The sequence below is a fragment of the Spermophilus citellus genome, assembly GCF_964194105.1.
Source record: "Spermophilus citellus genome assembly, chromosome: 10".
NCBI classification, from domain to species: Eukaryota; Metazoa; Chordata; class Mammalia; order Rodentia; family Sciuridae; genus Spermophilus; species Spermophilus citellus.
This window is the reverse complement of record NC_138197.1, coordinates 45,261,282-45,281,658: the sequence shown is the minus strand read 5'-3', so window position 1 is coordinate 45,281,658 and position 20,377 is coordinate 45,261,282. Positions and strand designations below refer to the sequence as shown.

At 37.7% G+C, this 20,377-nt stretch overlaps 1 protein-coding gene and 1 pseudogene across 10 annotated transcripts in view; both read right to left on the bottom strand.

Annotated features, from left to right (window-relative positions):
- Window positions 1-10,999: 10,999 nt before the first annotated feature.
- The window catches only part of PLEKHA5 (pleckstrin homology domain containing A5), a 253,380-nt gene continuing 244,002 nt past the window's right edge, over window positions 11,000-20,377 (bottom strand). For 7 of the 9 annotated variants that reach the window (XM_081310688.1, XM_081310693.1, XM_081310686.1 and 4 more), the window contains 5 exons: window positions 19,508-19,648; window positions 18,790-18,914; window positions 16,685-16,830; window positions 15,064-15,166; window positions 11,000-11,890 (listed from right to left, as the gene is read on the bottom strand). In XM_081310688.1, the coding sequence (XP_081166814.1) occupies window positions 15,072-15,166; window positions 16,685-16,830; window positions 18,790-18,914; window positions 19,508-19,648 (507 nt within the window). In that variant the 3' untranslated portion in view covers window positions 11,000-11,890; window positions 15,064-15,071. The remainder of the gene's footprint in view (window positions 11,891-15,063; window positions 15,167-16,684; window positions 16,831-18,789; window positions 18,915-19,507; window positions 19,649-20,377) is intronic. The other 2 variants (XM_081310685.1, XM_081310692.1) reach the window with 1 other exon arrangement.
- On the bottom strand, window positions 17,659-18,112 carry LOC308658120 (small ribosomal subunit protein uS8-like; annotated as a pseudogene). Its single transcript has one exon. The product of its transcript is annotated as a small ribosomal subunit protein uS8-like (transcript).

The window sequence follows — 20,377 nt, the reverse complement described above, 5'->3', positions numbered from 1 at the left end:
CAAGAGGATTGCAAGTTCAAGGACAGCCTGGGCACCTTAGTGTGACCCTTTTTCAAAATAAAATAAAAAAGGCTGAGAATTTAGGTTAGTGGGAAGAGAGAGAGAGAGAGGACATCAAAAGAAATGGAAAGGAATGGTGTGTCTATCAGATACAAGTATAAGCTAACTTTTTTTTTTTTTTAAAGAGAGAGTGAGGGGGGAGGGAGGGAGGGAGAGAGAGAGAGAGAGAGAGAGAGAGAGAGAGAGAGAATTTTTAATATTTATTTTTTAGTTCTCGGCGGACACAACATCTTTGTTGGTATGTGGTGCTGAGGATCGAACCCGGGCCGCACGCATGCCAGGCGAGCGCGCTACCACTTGAGCCACATCCCCAGCCCTAAGCTAACTTTTTTGTTGTTATTTTGGTACTAGGGATTGAACCCAGGGGTGTTATCTACTAAGCCACATCCCAGCTCTTTTATTTTTTATTTTGAGACAGGGTTTTGCTAAGATGATTAGGGTCTTACTATTTTGCTGAGACTAACTTTGAATTTGTGATCCTCTTACCTCAGCCTCCTGAGTTACTGGGATTACATGCATATACCAACATGCTTGGCTACTATATATTAATTTTGTTGACTTCCTAGCTTAAGTATAAATATTACTGAAACATAGCTAGTTTTCCCCAACTCTTTTTCAGTCCAAGCTGTCATCTTCTCTCAAGTAGAATGCAAAAATGATCACCTAATAGTCCTTCCACATTAATTATAATAATAATAATTAGTAGTAGTAGTATTTGCAGTACTGGGGATTGAATCCTGGGGCACTCTACCAAGTTACATCTCCAGCCCCAGAGATATGAAAAATTGAACTCTATATATGTAATAAGAATTGTCATGCATTCCGCTGTTATATAAATAAATAAATAAGTACAAAAATTAAAAAATAAAATATTTTTCTTGGTCATAGAAAATACGTTTTTTTTTTAAACAGAACCACTATATTTTTTGTTGTTGTTAATATCTTTATTTTGTTTATTTATATTTATGTGGTGCTGAGGATCGAACCCAGTGCCTCACATGGTTTCAGGCAGGCACTCTGCCACTGTGCCACAACCCCAACCTGCAATACCTTTATTTAATTAATTTATTTATATGTGGTGCTGAGGACCGAAACCAGTGCCTCACACGTGCTAGGCAAGTGCTCTACCCCTGAGCTTTGGCTCCAGCCCCTCCAGCCCTGTTTTTGACATAGGATTTTACTGAGTTTAAGGCTGGCCTTAAACTTGTGATTCTCCTGCCTCAGCCTCCGTAGTAGCTGGAATTACAGGCATTCACTACCATGCCCAGCTCAATTATTATTTTTATTTCATCGTTTATTTTTATGTTTAATTTTTTGTGGTACTAGGGATTGAAGGGATTGAATCCAGGGGTGCTTTATCACTGAGTACAACCCCAACCTTTTTTTATCTGTGGACAGGTTTTGCTAAATTGCACAGCCTGGCTTCCAGTTTGTGACCTCCTGCCTCCATTCCCAAGTTGCTGAGATAACAGGCAACCACTACAACCAGAGAGGATTTTAAATGTAATTACCTTAAAATAACATTTAAGGTGATGGATATGCAAATGAACTTGATTTTTGATTACTCAAAGTGTATACATGAATCAAAGAATCACATTGTACCTTATAAATATATACAAATATTATGTCAATCAAAAAAATAAGACTAATATTAAAAAAGGAATAAACTAATACGCAACACCATGAATCAATTTAAAAAAACATGCTGGGTAAGTAGACCAAACATAAAAAGTACACTATGTGAGTCTACTTACATGAAAGTAAATAATACAAAACGAGTTGATAGTATCAGAAAGCACATCAGTAGTTGCATAGGGCTAGGGCTCCCAAGCGTGGGGTGGGAATGTGATTGCCAAGGGCACAATGGAACTTCTTGGATTTTATCTATTTTTTATACAATTTTTGTTTGTTTGTTTTTGAGTGCCAGGAATCAAACCCAGGGCCTCACACATGCTAGGCAAACAATCTGCCATTGATTGAGCCACCTCTCTAGTCCCATACTTGATTTCTGTTTTAATCAGCTTTTTCCCTATTGTGACTAAGGGACCCAACAAGAACAATTTTAGGGGAGGAAAAATTTTATTTGGGGGCTCACAGTTTCAGAGGTCTCAATCCACAGAGAGCAGGCTCCATTCCTTGGGGCTCAAGGTGAGGCAGAACATCATGTTGGAAGAGTGTAGTGGAGGGAAGCAGCTCACATGATGATCAGAAAGCAGAGAGGGAGATCTCCACTTGCCAGGCACGGATATGTACGCCAAAGTCAAACCCCGAATTCCCACCTCCTCTAGCCACAAACTATCACTTCAGTTAATCCCTATCAGGTGATCAATTCACTGACTGGGTTAAGACTCTCATAATCCAATCATTTCTTCTCTGAACCTTCTTGCATTGCCTCACATGTGAGCTTTTGGGGGACATCTCACATCCAAACCATAACCATTTTGAATCAATCCAGAAAATTTTTGGCTATGATTTAGAGTTCTCTTGGGGACAACAATCACCAAAGAACTCAAAAAGCTTAACACACACACACACACACACAAACAAAAAACCCAAATAATCCAATCAACAGTGGGCAAAGGAACTAAACAGATACATCTCAAAAGAAGTATGAGTAGTTAGCCAGGTGCAGTGGTGCACACCTGTAATCCCAGTGGTTCAGGAGGCTGAGGCAGGAGGATTTTGAGTTCAAAGCCAGCCTGAGCAAAAGTGAGGTGATAAGCAACTCAGTGAGACCTTGTCTCTAAATAAAAAACAAAGTAGGGCTGGGTATGTGGCTCAGTGGTTAAGTGCCCCTGAGTTCAATCCCCAGTACCCTGTGCCCCCCTGTCCCCCAAAGGAAATATGAATAGTCAACAAATATACGAAAAAATATTCAACATCACTAGCAATTAGAGAAATGCAAGTTAAAACTACATGGAGATTTCACCTCACTCCAGTCAGAATGGCAATTCTCAAGAATACATGTAGCTTTAAATGTTGGTGAGGATGTGGGGGGAAAAGGCACATTCATACATTGCTGATGGTACTGCAAATTGGTACAACCACTCTGGAAAGCAGTATGGAGCTTCCTCAAAAAACTGGGAATGGAACTACCATCTGACTCAGTTACACAGCTCCTCGGTATATATCCAAAGGAGTTAAAATCAGCATACTATAGTGATGCAGCCACATCAATGTTTACAGCAACACAATTCACAATAGCTAAGCTGCAGAACCAAACTATATGCCCATCAACAGATGACTGGATAAATAAAATGTGGCTTACCTACACAGTGGACTATTACTCAGCCATAAAGAAGAATGACTTTATGACATTTGCTGGTAAATGGATGGATCTGGAGACTATCATGCTAAGTGAAATAAGCCAATCCCAAAAAATCAAAGTCCAAAGTTCATTCTGATATGTGGATGCTAACCCACAAACGGGGGCAGGGGAGTAGAAGAATAAAAGTTCTGTGGATTAGACAAAGGGGGAGGATGGGAAGGGAGGGGAATAGGAATAGGTAAGACAGTGGAATGGATCTGACATAACTTTACTATGTACATATATGAATGTGAATCTCAATACATGTACATCCACAAGACTTGGATCCTAATTAGCATTAGATACATTCCATGTTTGTATAAATTTATCAAAATAGATTCTGTCATGTATAACTAAAAAGAATTTAAAAAATTCACCATCAGATGGGAAAGGTTGAAATCTTGCTTGTAGAGGTTATGTGACTGTATATATCTGTCATGAAAACACTGAACATATTTATAATGAGTGCATTTTGGTGATGGAAATGGGTATTGGGGATTGAACCTAGGGACCCTTTACCTCTGAGCTATTCCCTAGTCCTTTTTAAATTTTTATTTTGAGACAGTTACTGAGGCTGGCCTCAAATTTGAAATTCTACTGCCTCGGTCTCCAGAGTTTCTGGGATTACAGGTGTGTGCCACCATGCCCAGCAAGTGTATTTGTCTTACAAAAATTATAGCCTAACAATAATTTATTTAAAAATTAAAGAGTGAGCCAGTTATGGTAGTGCATGCCTGTAATCCCAGTAGTTTGGGAGGCTGAGGCAGGAGGATCACATGTTCAAGGCTAGCCTCAGCAATTTAGTGAGGCCCTAAGCCACTCACCCAGCAAGACTCCATTTGAAAATAAAAAATAAAAAGGGCTGGAGAGGTGGCTTGGTGGTTAAGTGCCCCTGGGTTCAAGCCCTGGCACAAAAAAAAAAAAAAAAAAAAAAAAAAAAAAAGAGTGAAAAAGAAAAACTATTCAGCTTCCTGGGTATATTCCTGACTTCATGAATAAAAATATTGGAATGGTAGGGTCAGGAATTTACATTAAATGGTTCTGTTGGTCAGCTACGTGTAAAGAAATGCAGATTATTTAGGAAACATAGATAAGTATATTTAAAAAAATGTTTTTTTTACTACTAGGGAGTGAACTCAGGACTTAGGCATGTTATGGAAGTGCTCTATCACTGAGGACTATATCCCCAGCCCTCTTTTTGTTTTGAGACAGGATTTTACCAGGTTGTCAAGGCTGATTTTGAACTTGTGATTCTCCTGCCTCAGTCTCCACAGGTGTGTACCACCAAGCTCAGCTAGTCAGCGATGTTTTAAAATTTTATATATATGTATATAAACCCAGGCACACACACTTTTTTTGTACCAGGGATTGAACCCAAAGGCACTTAACCACTGAGCTATATCCCCAGCCCTTTTTATGTTGAGACAGGATCTTCCTAAGTTGATTAGAGCCTCACTAAATTAATAAGGCTGCCCTTAACTTCCTGTCTCAGCTTCCTGAGTTGCTGGGATAACAGGTCTGCACCACTGTGTTGGCTTAAAATTTGATTTTAAACAGTATATATATAAATAATAATTATATATATATATAATTTATATATATATATAAACAGTATAAATATTTCATGAGATATTTTATGATGCCTTTTGGTGAACTCTATCCTTGAGGCCAGGAATTTCATTGTTCTCTTGGACTCAATCTGATCCATCTTCTGGGCTTTGCTTCCTCTGCCCCAATCCACATGCTTAGATCCTTATTATTGGTTCCAGATTTCTATTTTCTTTATATCCTTTTACTTTTGTATATCTTTAACTTATATAAAAGGACATTAAGGGATCATAGCTTATATATTCTGTTCACAAAGTCTATGTGTTGATTCTGTTTTCTTTCAACTGCAGAAATTTTGTGAGAACTGATTACTGTCACTTTGAAAGCAATCACAGCTTTCCTGTGAGTTTTCCAGAATATTTTGGGCCATATAGTAATAAGTAATCTGCTCAGACCAAGACATGTCATTTTTTTTAGGGCTATTTTTTTTTTTTTTTTAAAGTACTGGGGATTGAACTCAGGGGCACTTGATCACTAAGCCACATCCCCAGCCCTTTTTTTTTTTTTTTTTTTTGTATTTTATTTAGAGACAGGCCCTCACTAAGTTGCTTAGGGCCTTCTAATCTGGTGAGGCGTGCTTTGAACTCCTGGTCCTCCTGCCTTAGCTTCCTGAGCTGCTGGGATTACAGGTGTTCGCCACTGCGCCTGGCTGTTATAATGTTTTAAATGACTTATGAGCCATTTCATCAAGTGAACAAATCACTTGAAACTCAAATGAGATCCTATGTTTTGTTATTGTTCTTGAAATTTCCTTGGAGAGGATGCATTTACAGCAATCAGATTCTACCAGACCATTTCACAAATAACTCTTCTTTTTCTTTTTGGTGCTAGGGATAAAATCTAGGGCTTCAGGCATGCTAAGCACACACACTGTACCACTGAGCTACACTGCTAGCCCAGGAAAAACTCCCCCACCGCCTTTTTTTTGGGGGGGTGCTGGGGATTGAATTTAGGGCCTTACACATACTAGGCAAATGTTCTAGCACTGAGTTACACCACCAGTCCTATTTTAGGGGGTGCTGGGGATTGAACTGGCCTACATACATGCTAGGCCAGCACTCAACCACTAAGCTACTTCCCTGGCCCCTCCAGCCCTTTTATTTTGAGGTTTTGGATGGGGGGTCTCACTAAATTGCTCAGACTAGGCTTGAACTTGTGACCCTCCTGCTTCAACCTTCCTAATAGCTGGGATTACATGTGTGCATCACCATAGCTACCTCACAAATAACTTTTTTTTTTTTTTTGCTGGGGGTGGAGTTACTGGGTTTTGAACCCAAAGGCGCTTAACCACTGAGTCACAATGCGCTGCTGCCAAAATAATTATTTAGCATTCAGATCCATGACTTTTCTTTTGAGTATGCTGATTAGTGTTTCCTTCAGAACCAAGTTCTTTATGATTTTGAGTTGAATTTATTCCTGAGGGAAATCTCACCTGGTTTCACAAACTGAGCTTTAGTCAGGCAATGGGCAAGTGCTGATTTGTGCTCTTAGATATACCTGTGAGCCGGGCATGGTGGTCCATCCCTGTAATCCCAGTGACATAGAAGACTGAGGCAGGAGGATCAGTAAGTTCCAAGTCAGCTTCAGCAATTTAGCAAGACTCTGTCTCAAAGTAAAAAATAAAAAGGGTTGGGGATGTGGCTTAGTGGTGCCCCTGGCTACAAAGGAAAAAAAAATACAAGTGAATTTTAACAGATTGCAAATAGATATATTTTCCAAAATGGTAATTTATGAGTTTTTCTTCATAGTCAGCTTTGAATCAACAGAGAAAGTTTAAGGCAAACTTAGAGGTCACTTGGGGGCAGGAGGCCACATGAGGCTGATTTTTAACTGAAGTTTCTCTCAGGTCCAATGGGAAATTAAAAATGGAAAATTCTTTCTCTTCTTTATTCTATTCCCCCCCCCCCCCCACCAGTCCTTGAGAGAGGGTCTAAACTGCAGAGGCTGACCTCAAACTTCCTGCCTCAGTCTTCCACATTTCTGGGATTATAAGAGCGTACCACTGTACCCAGCTATGCTCCTGTTTTCCCTATTTTCTCTCTTCACTCAATACAACACAGGGCTTCTTGTCACCAAAATAACCAACCTATTAAGCAGATCTCCAGCAGATTCTACAGTGTCCTCTAATTCAATTCACTTCTGACTCCATCTACCTGGAGATAGCACCTGTCCCCGCTTTAGTTGCTAATTGCAAATTTTGGTCATTTGTACTTCTGACTAACTGCTAAAACCAGGTCCCACCACTCCTTCCTTGGGTTTGATGAATAAAAACTCAGGGAAACATGTCTGCTGGTTTATTGTAAAGGTATCATAAAACACACAGATGAATAGTCGGATGAGGATGTGCATAGGGAGAGGTATATGGGAAGGGGCAGCGCTTCCATCCCTCTCTAGGCAGGCCACATGTAGGAACCTCCACAAGCTCAGGTATCTGGGAATTCACCCAAATCCTGTTTTTATTTTTAATTTTTTTTTTCAGTACTGTAAATTGAACTCAGGGCCTTGCATATGCTGGGCAAGCACTAAACCATGCCACCAGCCCTTTCTAAAATTTAATTTTATTTTGAGACAGGAGTTTAGTTGTCTAGGCTGGCCTTGAACATGGGGATTGTTCTGCCTCAGCTTCCTGAGTAGCTGGGCCTCCAGGTCTGTGCTACCATGAATGGCTTTTAGTCTGAACATGCTAAGGATTTTAGCAGCTTTATATCAGGAAACAGGAAAAGGCTAAAAATATATTTCATTTAATGACAGAGGCATAAATGCATACAGTTGATAATGCCTTGAGATGAAGTTGTCTTTGCTGATAGCAGAGCAGAAAGGGTTACAGTTTCTTCATAACATCCCTGAGTCTCCAGAGAGCTCTGGACTCCTCACTGGTAGACTTCTTCTTTTCTTTTTGATGAGGGAAATTAAACCTAGGGCCATAAGTGTGGTAGGCAAGCACTCTCTACCTCTAAGTTATAACTCCAGTACTTTTTAAAATCTTTTTTTTTAATATTTATTTTTTAGTTGTAGTTGGAGAAAATACCTTTATTTTATTTATTTTTATGTGGTGCTGAGGATCAAACCCAGGACCCAGGACGTGCTAGGTGAGCGCTCTACTGCTGAGCCACAATCCCAGCCCGCTTTGTAAAATCTTTTTTTTTTTTTTTTTTTTTTTTGCATATGGGTATTGAAGTCAAAGGTCCTTGACCACTGAGCAACATCCCCAACCCTATTTTGTATTTTATTTAGAGACAGGGTCTCACTGAGTTGCTCAGTGCCTTGCTTTTGCTGAGGCTCACTTTGAACTCGTGATCCTCCTGCCTCAGCCTCCCAAAACACTGGAATTATAGGCGTGTGCCATTGCACCTAGAATCTTATTTAGAGACAGGGTGGTGCTAAATTGCTCAGGCAGTTCTTGAACTTGTGATCCTCTTGCCTCACTCTCCTGTACAGTTGGGATTAGAGGCATTTGTCATGTGTAGCTCCTCATTGTTAGACTTCTTATAGCATAACATAAATGATAAATAGATCCTATATTTCAACTATTAAAAAAAATAACTAGGCTGGGTGCAGTGGTGTATGCCTGTAATCCCAGTGGCTTGGGTGGCTGAGGCAGGAGGATTGTGCCCAAAAACACTTGGAAAAGTTCAAGGTGAGGTATGTAACTTCTTTTAAAAAGAAAAGCTGCGGATCCTTCAGCATCTGCCACTTAATGCATATACTGGACAAGTTTTTAGACAAATAGTTGCTACTTTAAACACAAAGAGAGGAATCATTCTTTCATGTTTGGTAGAACTAGATAGTTTAATAGGCAGAGAACACTGATTTCTTACAAGCCAATACATATAAATCACACATTTCAAATAATATGGTAGTTTGGATATGTAGGATTTTTTTTCATGGGTACTACTCCAGAGTGACCTGTTTTTTGGGTACTGGAGGTTAAACTGAGGGGTAGTTTAACCTCCACTGAACTACATCTGCCACTCTTTTTATTTTTATTTTGAAAATGGGACTTAGTAAATTGACCAAGTTAGCCTTGAACTTGAAATCCTCCTGCCTCAGCTTCCTGAGTAGCTAGGATTACTGGTGTGCATTCAGCATAATGGATCTATTTTTAGCAGATGATTTTGTGATCAGTGAGGGCTAATAAAATTTTTTTCTTTGTAATAGTGCTGGGGATTAATGTAGGGCTTTCTCTCTGGCATACTAGGCAAGCACAGTTAACAGCAAGTTATAGGCACAACCCAAGAACATTTTGTTTTCTTTCTTTTTTTGCATATGAGGTTGAACTCAGGGGCACTTGACCACTAAGCCACATCCCCAGCCCTATTTTGTATTTTATTTAGAGACAGGGTCTCACTGAGTTGCTTAGTGCTTCGCTTTTGCTCAGGCTGGCTTTGAACTCATGATCCTCCTGCCTCAGCCTCCTGAGCTGCTTGGATTACAGGTATACATTACCACACTAGCCTATTGTTGGTACTTTCATCTGTCTTTCTGAAATGTTGCAAAGAGTCACAGTAACAACTTGGAAGGCTGAGCAGAAGGATCGCAAGCTTGAGGCCAGACTTGGCAATTTAGTGAGACCCTATCTCAAAATATAAAAAAAGGGCTTGGAATGTAGCTCTGTGGTAAAGTGCCCTTGGGTTCAATCCCTAGTACCAGGAATGGGGTGGAGAGAAACAAAAGAGTAACAACTATTTCATACTGCTTTTTCCAAATTCTCTAGTATGCCAGGGATCCTAATAAGGAATATGTATGTATATATATTTCCTTCTTGAAATAATTACAGAATGTTTGGAGACGAATGGTAGTGTGCTTGACTAGCACTCATGAAGCCCTGGGTTTAATCCCTAGTACTACAAAATACACAAAAAGTTGTGTTTAATAAAACAAAAGACAATACACAGACACATCCTCAAAGATAAAACAAAGCCCCCACAAAAAACCCAAAGAATATCAGAAAATCTCAACAAACTGACAGAAGACCTGTTAAAAATAATTATATTATGATAAAGGGGAAATAATACCTCCCCCCCAAAAAAAGGGTGCCAAGATTAAGGGAAAATAATAATCTGAGAAGACTTCTATATATATATACCTTTTAATAATAAGAAAAGTAAACATTCTCCTTTCATTCTGTTTCCATTTATCTCCTGCAATCTAGACTATTTGCATTTCATCTTGAATATTTCCTTTAGGAGCAGATAAATTTTTATACATCTGCATTTTGTATCAAATCTAAATCCTCTTTAGTATAACATGAAGTGGGGGTGGAGAGTGGAGACTGACCAGTGCCAATTTGTTTTGAGCCACTCCATACAGGAATCCAGAAGCATCAAATTTCCTTGTACTCTGGGAACAATATAAAGCATGCATAAAAGGTTACAAAGGAAAGAAAATGTAATTGATTCTGAAGAGCGTGAATATCTGCAAAGAATGCATTGTAAGAGAAAAGATCTCTGAGTCTCACTTATGATGAAACGGTTTCTAATTACCCGTGTCAGAGAAATAGCCCTTTCTACTCTACAGACCCTTCTCAAAGTCCAGTCCCTAAGCAGAGAAGGCCTAGAGATAGATGCTTGAAATCACTTTTTAAAACTTGGAAACAAATGGAAATATTGTAGAAGAATTCATAAATATAAATTTGCCCATTGGTGACGAGCTGAAAGATTTAGGAGGAAAAGTAAGAAAAATTATGTTGCCCCAAATCCTGTCAATAATTGTAACATGGTTATGGCCAGCAAGCCAATTTATCACTTTGGGCATCAAGTTCCCTCAATTTTGACATGGGAAGGCTGGACAGACAAGGTCCTTTTATGATACTGTCTAGGATAATAAGATTAAAAGACTACTTTTTCTTTGAGAAGTCTCTTAAATCTCAAGACTCCCCCCCCACCATCTCTTTCTGGTGCTGTGGATTGAACCCAGGGCCTTGTGCATGATAGGCAAAGTGCTTTACTCTGAGCCGCATCCCCAACTCTCAAGACTTTTCATTTTAGTGGAAAAAAAAAATTCAAACACAAGTAACTTAAGAACATCAACATTTATTTAACATGATAAAAAAGAAATGAGATATGAACATTTGCATTTAAACAATAGGAAGTAGCCTTTAATACATTACAAGTGCTCATTGCATAATATATACACAATGAACATAATTACATTTGTACACAGACTAAGTACTGGATTTGGAAACCTGCTTATTGCTATACACATCTATTCCAATGAAGTATAAGTCCAGTACTTCAAAATACCTACACTTTTAATTTTTTTTTTTTAAGAAAAGGTAAGTGATAACATTTGTGTTTAAGCTGACAAGAGTGTGGCAGTAACTGCTGACATTGCAATCTGACTGAGAAAGAATTATAGCAGAAAACAGGACATACTTCACTTAGCAATAATAAAATGGCATATTTTAAATATATATATATATATATAAAATTTTTACAAATCAAGTGTGAAACAAAGCATTGCAGTATCCAAAATCAGAAAGAAAGGAAAAAAAAAAGAAAAAGGAAAAAGAAAGAAAAGCAAGTCGCACTTGAAATAATAAGTAACTTTATGTACTGAAAAGCAAAAAGAAATATAAATTCACTTAGACTTAAGAAACATCAAAATCTGAAAATCAGCAACTAAGTAAGCTCTTTCTATAGACTGCACATTAAAAAGCACCTTTACTTATGTGCTCTGAAATCATAGCAGCAAGCTGGTGTCAGAATGATAACCTTGAGATTATGGAGTGTACATATGGGCCATTAAAGCTGTTTTGGAATAAACATTTTCCAGAAGTGGTAAAATGATGCTCTGTGGTTGAAAGCATCAAAAACTATGAATTTCATAGATTTAAAATATACTGTACAATATCTTCTTACATTGCCAAAGGTCCACGTCTTTAGCTGTGACTGGTTTCAACAGAAGTCAGTATAGCTGAAAAATAAGAAAGGGGAAATTACTTTGACACCTGCAAAGCTGATGAATGACCATGTCCCAAAGTACCTCACAAGGATATAATAGAACTGACAAGCATGGCCATGAAAATTCTAAACCATAATACAGTTAAAGGCCATTTTTTTTTAATTTCCATAAGCCTAATTCACACAGTGAAAAAACATAATGCAATTAAAGCAATTCAAAATAAAAAAATGTATCCACATTTGTTGCTGAATCCAAAGATCGACAAAATAAACAAAGGTTTGCATAACTTTCATAAAACATGTAATGATATATTGAGCCATCTATATAGCAATATCATTTGTAAAGCTTTCTGAGTCTTGCCAAAATGACTAGTTCAGAAAGATGACTATGTACAATGGGAGAACATAAAGTACTATATGAGTTTTTGTGCCACTAGTTGTTTGTGGTAGCTGCATGACAAAGACACCAGAAGGTATCTGGCAACAGTTGTGCCTCATTCTAGTATGTAATGCCACAGCTCTTGGGATAAAAATTAAACAAAATAAAATGCAGTAACAACTCCAGGAACTTGGAAATGTACTGGAGTTTTAACTCTGAACATTCTTTATTATCAAAAAGGTCTGTATAAAATGAAATGTAACCTGTTCATAAAATCAAAAAATAATATGAATGGCTCTTAATGCACATTTCTTTACTAAGATACATAGATACCACCTACTAACTCTTTATGTTGAAGAAATTAAGTGAACATCATGTTAATTTTTACTTTGTAGGATTTTATTCTGCCACCAGTTGCTTTAATTCTAAAATTTAAATTAAAAATTTGTAAACAATAAGAAAACAAATAATCCAATCAACAAATGGGCCAAGGATCTGAGCAGACACTTCTCAAAGAAGGATATATAATCAATCAACAAATACATAAAAAAATGCTCACCATCTCTAGCAATCAGAGAAATGCAAATTAAAACCACTCTAAGATACCATCTCACTCCAGTAAGAAAGGCAGCCATTATGAAGTCAAACAACAACAAATGCTGGCGGGGATGTGGGGAAAAGGGTACACTTGTACGTTGCTGGTGGGACTGCAAATTGGTGCGGCCAATTTGGAAAGCAGTATGGAGATTCCTTGGAAAGCTGGGAATGGAACCACCATTTGACCAAACTATTCCCCTTCTCAGACTATTCCCAAAACACCTAAAAAGAGCATACTACAGGGATACAGCTACATCAATGTTCATAGCAGCACAATTCACAATAGCTAGACTGTGGAACCAACCTAGATGCCCTTCAATAGATGAATGGATAAAAAAATGTGGCATTTATACACAATGGAATATTACTCAGCACTAAAAAATAACAAAATCATGGCATTTGCAGGGAAATGGATGGCATTAGAGCAGATTATGCTAAGTGAAGTTAGCCAATCCCTAAAAAACAAATGCTGAATGTCTTCTTTGATATAAGGAGGGCGACTCAAAACAGAGCAGGGAGGAAGAGCATAAGAAGAAGATTACCATTAAGCAGGGACAAGAGGTGGGAGGGAATGGGAGAGAGACGGGGAATTGCACGGAAGATGGAAGGAGACCCTCATTGTTATACAAAATTACATATAAGAGGATGTGAGGGGAAAGGGGGAAAAAAAGAGAGAGAAATGAATTACAGTAGATGGGGTAGAGAGAAATGATGGGAGGGGAGGGGGGATAGGAAGGGGATAGGAAAGGCAGAATACAACAGACACTAGTATGGCAGTATGTATAAACGTGGCTGTATAACCAATGTGATCCTGCAATCTGTACACGTGGGAAAAATAAGAATTCATACCCCATTTGAATCAAATGTATGATATATGATATGTTAAGATCATTGTAATGTTTTGAACAACCAATAAAAAAAAAATTGTGAGGGAATGAGGCAAGACCTAGGCCATCTGTAATTTCAGCAAGCACTTGAAACCTGCACAGCCAGACAACAAACAAAAGGCTCTTCTAGGCTCTAGGTAAACACAATCTCAAATAAAAATTTTAAACATGATAAGACAACATAAATTTTTCTGGTTGAAAAAAAGGACAGGGCTGTGGCTCAGTGGTAGAGCGCTTGCCTAGCATGCGTGAGGCACTGGGTTCAATCCCCCGCACTACATAAAAATAAAGCAAAGGTATCGTGTCCATCTATAACTAAACAAATATTTAAAGAAAAGAAGAAAAAAAGGGAGAAAGATTAAAGCTGCTTTAATTAAAATCATAAATGGAAATAGATTCCAGAAAATAAGCACTGGATTGACTTAGACAAGTAAGTAAATGTAATAATTTATTTTGAGAATCTAAAATTCAAAGAAGATGTTGGTAATAATGCTCAGAATGTCTGTTTTTGCTGCTTATAACTGGTTAACAGAAATTGGTGGTAATTTTAAAGCACCAAAAATTACTAGACATGGTATATACTGTGAGAAAAAAGATAAGGCTAAGATGCTCACTCTGTATCTCACAGTTTTACCGAAGAAAAAAATGTCTATTTGTATAATTTTGTATAATTATACATATAATATAGTAACTGTCTATAAAGATAAAAAAAAATTTAGGAACATTGTTTAAGAAAGGTTTCCTCCTTCTCCCTATCCCTATCTGTGGCTTTTTCAGTTGCTACCTTGATTTAAATTAATTCATTATTTAGAAATAATTCCTAATAGATCTCAACTAGATTTAATAGCTCTTAAAATTCTATCAAGTTGGCTGAATCATAAACAATTTTTGTCCTTAAAATAATTAACAAATTCCAATTAGGTAGATATGCCGCATTAATTAAAAAACATTACACGATCGACATGTAATTCCTTAACAGCATTCTCAGATGTGACTATGCAAAGGAATGTTCCGTAGGAGCACAGCTGCATGATACTGTGAAGCTTGTTTTGGCACAGACCATTCCCTCCAAATTTTGCTGCTTTTATGGATGATAAAATAAGAGAGAAAATGCTGTCACAAAGCAAATCATTAGAAGGGGGCAATGTTCAAAATCCGAGTTACTGGTCATGGTTTAAACACATGGCCTCTTTTTCTGCTAATTATCCCTAATGTAGAGTCCAGAATTAATCCCAAATATTTTTTTACTAAACAACAGATGAATAAAATTCAAGTAAAACACTCTTTAGCAGTAAACCACTAATATGAAGGGAAATGACATACTTCTGAGACTACACACACATGAAATGTGATCCTTCTGTGAGCTGCGGCTGAGTGGATGGAACTGGCGATGCTGAGGACTCAGGAGACGGGGACAGACTTTTCACTAAAACACACCAAGAAAACATATGAGAAAATAAGTATCTTTAAAACACATTTGGAGAAGTAAATCTTGATGCTGTGATCCCACAACAATCAGAACATTTACTGGGGAGGAAGTAATAACTGTTTGTGGGTTCTGTTATGATTTTCTAATAAGGCAACTGGGATATTCAGTATAAAATGTCTCCTACAGCCTAGTTTAAAATTCATTCTTTTTCTTGTGAGGTTAGATTTCAGGTGACTGTCCATGGGTTCTGTTGAGTCTTTTCTAGTTCATGTAGCTAGATACTACAGAGACTTAAAAAGTTATAGGTTTAATTCTCTGAATCAGGCCTGCTACCCAATAACCAAGTGGTCAGTAACAATTACAAAAGTACAACTCTTGTGCATGTTGTCTTTTAAGTAGTAAAGGTAAATTATTAACAGTGGTTAATATTTGTTACAAGGGAACAGGACTGATGACATACATATGCATGTTCTATGTATATAAAAGAAAAAATGCTCTGCCCAGAATTTTATACTTTTCCTAGGAAGAATAGTGCTGAATTACATTATTCTTATCTTTCCACAAAAGGGTAGGAGTTATGGAGAGGAGGATTATAAAGAATGATTTTCTTTGTTATGAAGTAAAGATAGAAAGTTAAAAATATTCACTAGTGCTATGATCCTACCCTATAATGGCAGCGTCAAGATGTGGCTTACTGGTAAACAGCTCAGTGCTTGCCTATCATGCTCAAGGCACTTGGGTTTAAACCCCACCACTGCACCCCATCTCCACTAAGAGAGAGAGGGAGGGGGAGGGAGGGAGAGAGGGAGGGAGAGAGGGAGGGGGAGGGAGGGAGGGAGGGAGAGAGGGAGGGGGAGGGAGGGAGGGAAGGAGAGAGGGAGGGGGAGGGAGGGAGGGAGGGAGGGAATGGGAGCACATAGTATAGAAAAAATAATTTATTTTGTGATATGATATGAATGATGATTTTCTACTATCAGAAAAAAATCCAGATGTGGATTATGGTTGGGGCTAGAGTAAACACATCCATTCTACTGCTTTAAATATATAATTGTCCACATTCCCCAAAGTGTCAAGTTTGTTAACTCTCAGAGACTAGTCCTCAGAATAGGTAAATTTTAAGTACTGAAGGATCTTCTCATTAGAAAAATCTTACCATATATTATGATTAAAAACTAAAACCAAATCAATGAGCCAATTCTTAAGCCAGAGCAGACTCAGTGGCAGGGGTTACCTTTCTTCCTTTGTCCAAATACACCCTTCACGAATATGCAAGTGGGAAGGAAAAGGTTCATTAATCTGCAGTCACTGTTCTTGAGTGGCTCCCTTGTTACAATATCCATATGGAAAAATAAATTTAGAAGTTCAGCAAAACAAGTTTAGAAGTTCATACCACTTTGAATCAGACCTGTCATACAATATCCAAGTGGCCAGTGACAATTAAAAAAATTAGAACTCCTATGCACTTTGCTTTCTAAGTGATATAGGTAAGAAAATCATAAAACATGTAGTATCTACCTGCCATTGTTTCATTTTCTCTAGAAAGCTCCGGAGTTGGTTCATATGAAATAACAGTTTCTTCCTGCTCATGAATATTGTTCTTTGTATCTTCTTCAGTATGGGCTTCTGGCTTATGATTTGTGATCTGTGTCTCATCTTGAGAGCTAATGAAAACAGATTGTTATTTTATAATTTACTTAGAATACAATTAATTTTTTCTTCCAGTTTCTTATTGAGAAATTCTAACTACTCAGATACGATGCCACCACTTAGATATATTTAACAAATGTTAACATTTGTAACTGATCTCATTTCTTTTTTTTCTCTTTCTAGGAAACTCCAAACATAAAAAGATTAGAGCAAATAATAATATGAAATCTGCTACTTCAAGTTTAATAATTACCTATACTTTGCCAATCTTGTTTCATTGAAATCTCCTAATCTCCAAACTTGTTTTTTCCCTCTGGGGATTGAATCCAGAGGGATTTACCACTGGGCCACATCCCCAGCCCTTTTTTATTTTGAGACAGGGTCTTGCTATGTTGTGAGACTGGTCTCGAACTTGCAATTCTCCTGCTTTAGCATGCATCACTATGCCTGACTTGGCACAGATACTTTTCTTAGCAGACATGGCCAAACACTTTTCAAATTCAATCTTGCTAGGCATTGAAGAAATAAAGGTATAGCTACTACTGCCAGGTGCAGTGGCATACACCTGTAACCCCAGTGACACTGGAGGCTAATGCAGAGGACTGCAAGTTCAAGGCCAACCTTAGCAACTTAGCAAGACCCTCTCTCCAAAAAATATAAAGGGGCAAGTTAAGGAATGTTGCCAAAAAATTAAAGAAAATCACCATTGTCTTTGGGACTCTCAGATAACCTAGTCTTCTGATTAGTGTCTATCATTTCACAGGCAGTGTTGAGGTACTTACTTTGCTATAGCTTAAGCTGTCTTTTGACATTATTTTATTATTATTATTTTAGAAGGAGAGTCCACTGAGGCATTTTATTATATGTATGTTTTACATCCCTAGAAAAAGAATCCCAGGATTTTTCCTCCTGTGTGTTTTTGTCTTGCTTCTTCGTGGTCCATGATGCCAGCAGAGGTGGTCAATACAATGAAACCAAACTGACGGGATGGGAGCAGATTATTCTGCCATTTTTTTAGGTCTTTGAGCTGCAAATCAAATCTGGGGCTTATCACTCCACACTTGTTTAACCTGCCTGTGAGGTTGACAACAATTTTCCCAGCTCTGTGATCATCAATGATTTCAAATTCGCCAATGTAACCATGCTTCATCATCACAGTTAGAACCGGACAATGACTTTGGAGCACGGCCTAATAAGGACCTGGCATTTGCCTCTCTTTTTGGCATTGTTGATGCTCTTGAGAGCATCAGCCAGGACGTTCATGCGCACTATTATGGTGGCACGAAAAGATGGCGGAAAGAGTATTATTATTATTGTTACTAATTTTGCAGTGCTGGGGATCAAACCCAGGGTTTCACACATGCTAGGCAAGTGGCTCTATCACTGAGTCACAAACCCAGTGCTGGCATCCTTATCTTATTTTTATTTTTTTAACATTTATTTATTTTTATGTGGGGCTGAGGATTGAACCCAGGGCCTTGCAAATGCGGGGTGAGCGCTCTACTGCTGAGCCATAACCCCAGCCCCAACATCCTTATTTTTTGTGGTACTGGGGATTGAACCCAGGGGTGTGCTACCACTGACCTATATCTCTAGCCCTTTGAATTTTTTATTTTGAGACCAGTTCTTCCTAAGTTGCCCAGGCTGGCATGAAACTTGTGACCCTTCTCCCTTAGCCTCCCTTATAGGCCTGTGCCACCAAGCCTGACTGGCATTATTTTTTAAAGGTATTGTTTAGTGACTATTTCCCTGCATGCTAAGCATAGTGTTGAGCGCTATAAATGTATTTTCCTATTGGTGTTTTACCAGTGAAGGGCCTGCAGCTTGAGAAGATTATGTAAGTTGCTCAAAATCCTATAGCTCCTAAGCAGCTAAGGTGGGACTAGAATTCAATATTTTCAACTCTTTAGTGTACCATTTGTAAGCAGGTGTACAGTTTTATAAATAATTTCTTTGCTTTTCTAAATTATTACCTGTATGTAATATCCTCAGATATTTTTTCTTTGTTCCTCTCTTTATCCATTGCTTCCTCAGAATTTATTCCATTTGGCTCAGGTGTGAAAAGCATTTCATAAAAAACATTTTCAGTTCTTTTAAACTACAGAATAAGAAGAAAATTTTTCTTTTCAAAGCATTCTTACATTTGACTTTAAAAAATTTAAAATGATTCCAAAATTCTTATTAAAAAATTATCCCCCCAAATTATACCCTATATTGAATATTTACTGACAACAAATTGAAATTTAACTCTATTAAAAAATTAACATTCTACACACTGCTAAGACTGAGCTGCTGGGATACAATATTCTCTGACTGGATTAATAGCAATTTATTCTAGTACTATGGATTCTTCTTTTTGGTGCTACTGGGATTAAACCCAGGGTGTCATACCACTAAGCTGTATCTCCAGCTGTTTTCATTTTTATTTTAAGACAGGGTCTACCTAAATTTTCCAGGCTGGCCTCAAACTTCTGATCCTCCTACTTCAGTCTCAGGACTAGCTGGGATTACAGATGCATGAACCCATGCCCAGTTAATTTATATTTAAAATTTTCAATATATTTTTATGTGGCTATATATCAATTAAAAAAACCTATAATTTCATTTAGATATATGGCTTCTACAACTAAAAGGAACACTTTATTTAATCATACCACTTGATCTAATCTTAAATCCTAAAATCATCTCTACCTCTTTGCTGATATCCATATTTTGAGGATCATCTTCTTTCAGTTGAACACTTTCTGTTGCAGGAGTTTCATGGTTGGTCTTTATATCATTTTCTCTATGAACAGCATCCAATTCCTTAACATTATCATCCTTCCTTCGAATCTGCCCAAAAGATATAGTACTGTTAAATTCATACTGTGCTTGCATGCATTTTATTGTGTGTTAGTTTTCAAACAGACTAACCAGAACAACAGAAATAAAAACAAAGCTGGACTCTATTCACAGGGAAGTTTTCTATGAAAATCAACAAAGGAAACATTCATTTTTTTCTCCACTTCTATTTTCTTTTTCATCCCTAGCACTGGGGATTGAACCCAGGGGTGCTTTAGTCAGTTACATCTGTAGCCTTTAACAATTTTTTTAAATTTGAGGTAGGGTCTAAGTTGCCCAGGCTGGCCTGGTAATGTAGTCCTCCTACCTTAGCCTCTGGAGTAGCTGGGATTACAGGCATCACCACACCCAGCCTATCTCTTAAACCACCTACTTTGTAATTTGTAAAATGTGTTATTATTCAACTGTCAGTTTGTTTGTTTTCTATTAGCAAGGCCTGTTTTTGATTACATAGAAAGTGGATGTCTATTAGTTCAGGGAAGCACTTTCTGCTGATGTATCTAGTTTATGCCACTGTATAGGAACTCTACCCATAGGTGACCACTGTCTACTAATAGAGATAGGCCAGATAGAAGCTACTTAAAAGACCACTAGACTGCCATTTCCATTCATATTTATGAAGAGGGGAAATTTGAAACAAAGAAAATGGAATGGTGACATTTTATAAGGCTAAAACTGACATGTGAAAAATAGCTGACTTAGATTGTCTATTTAGAAGTC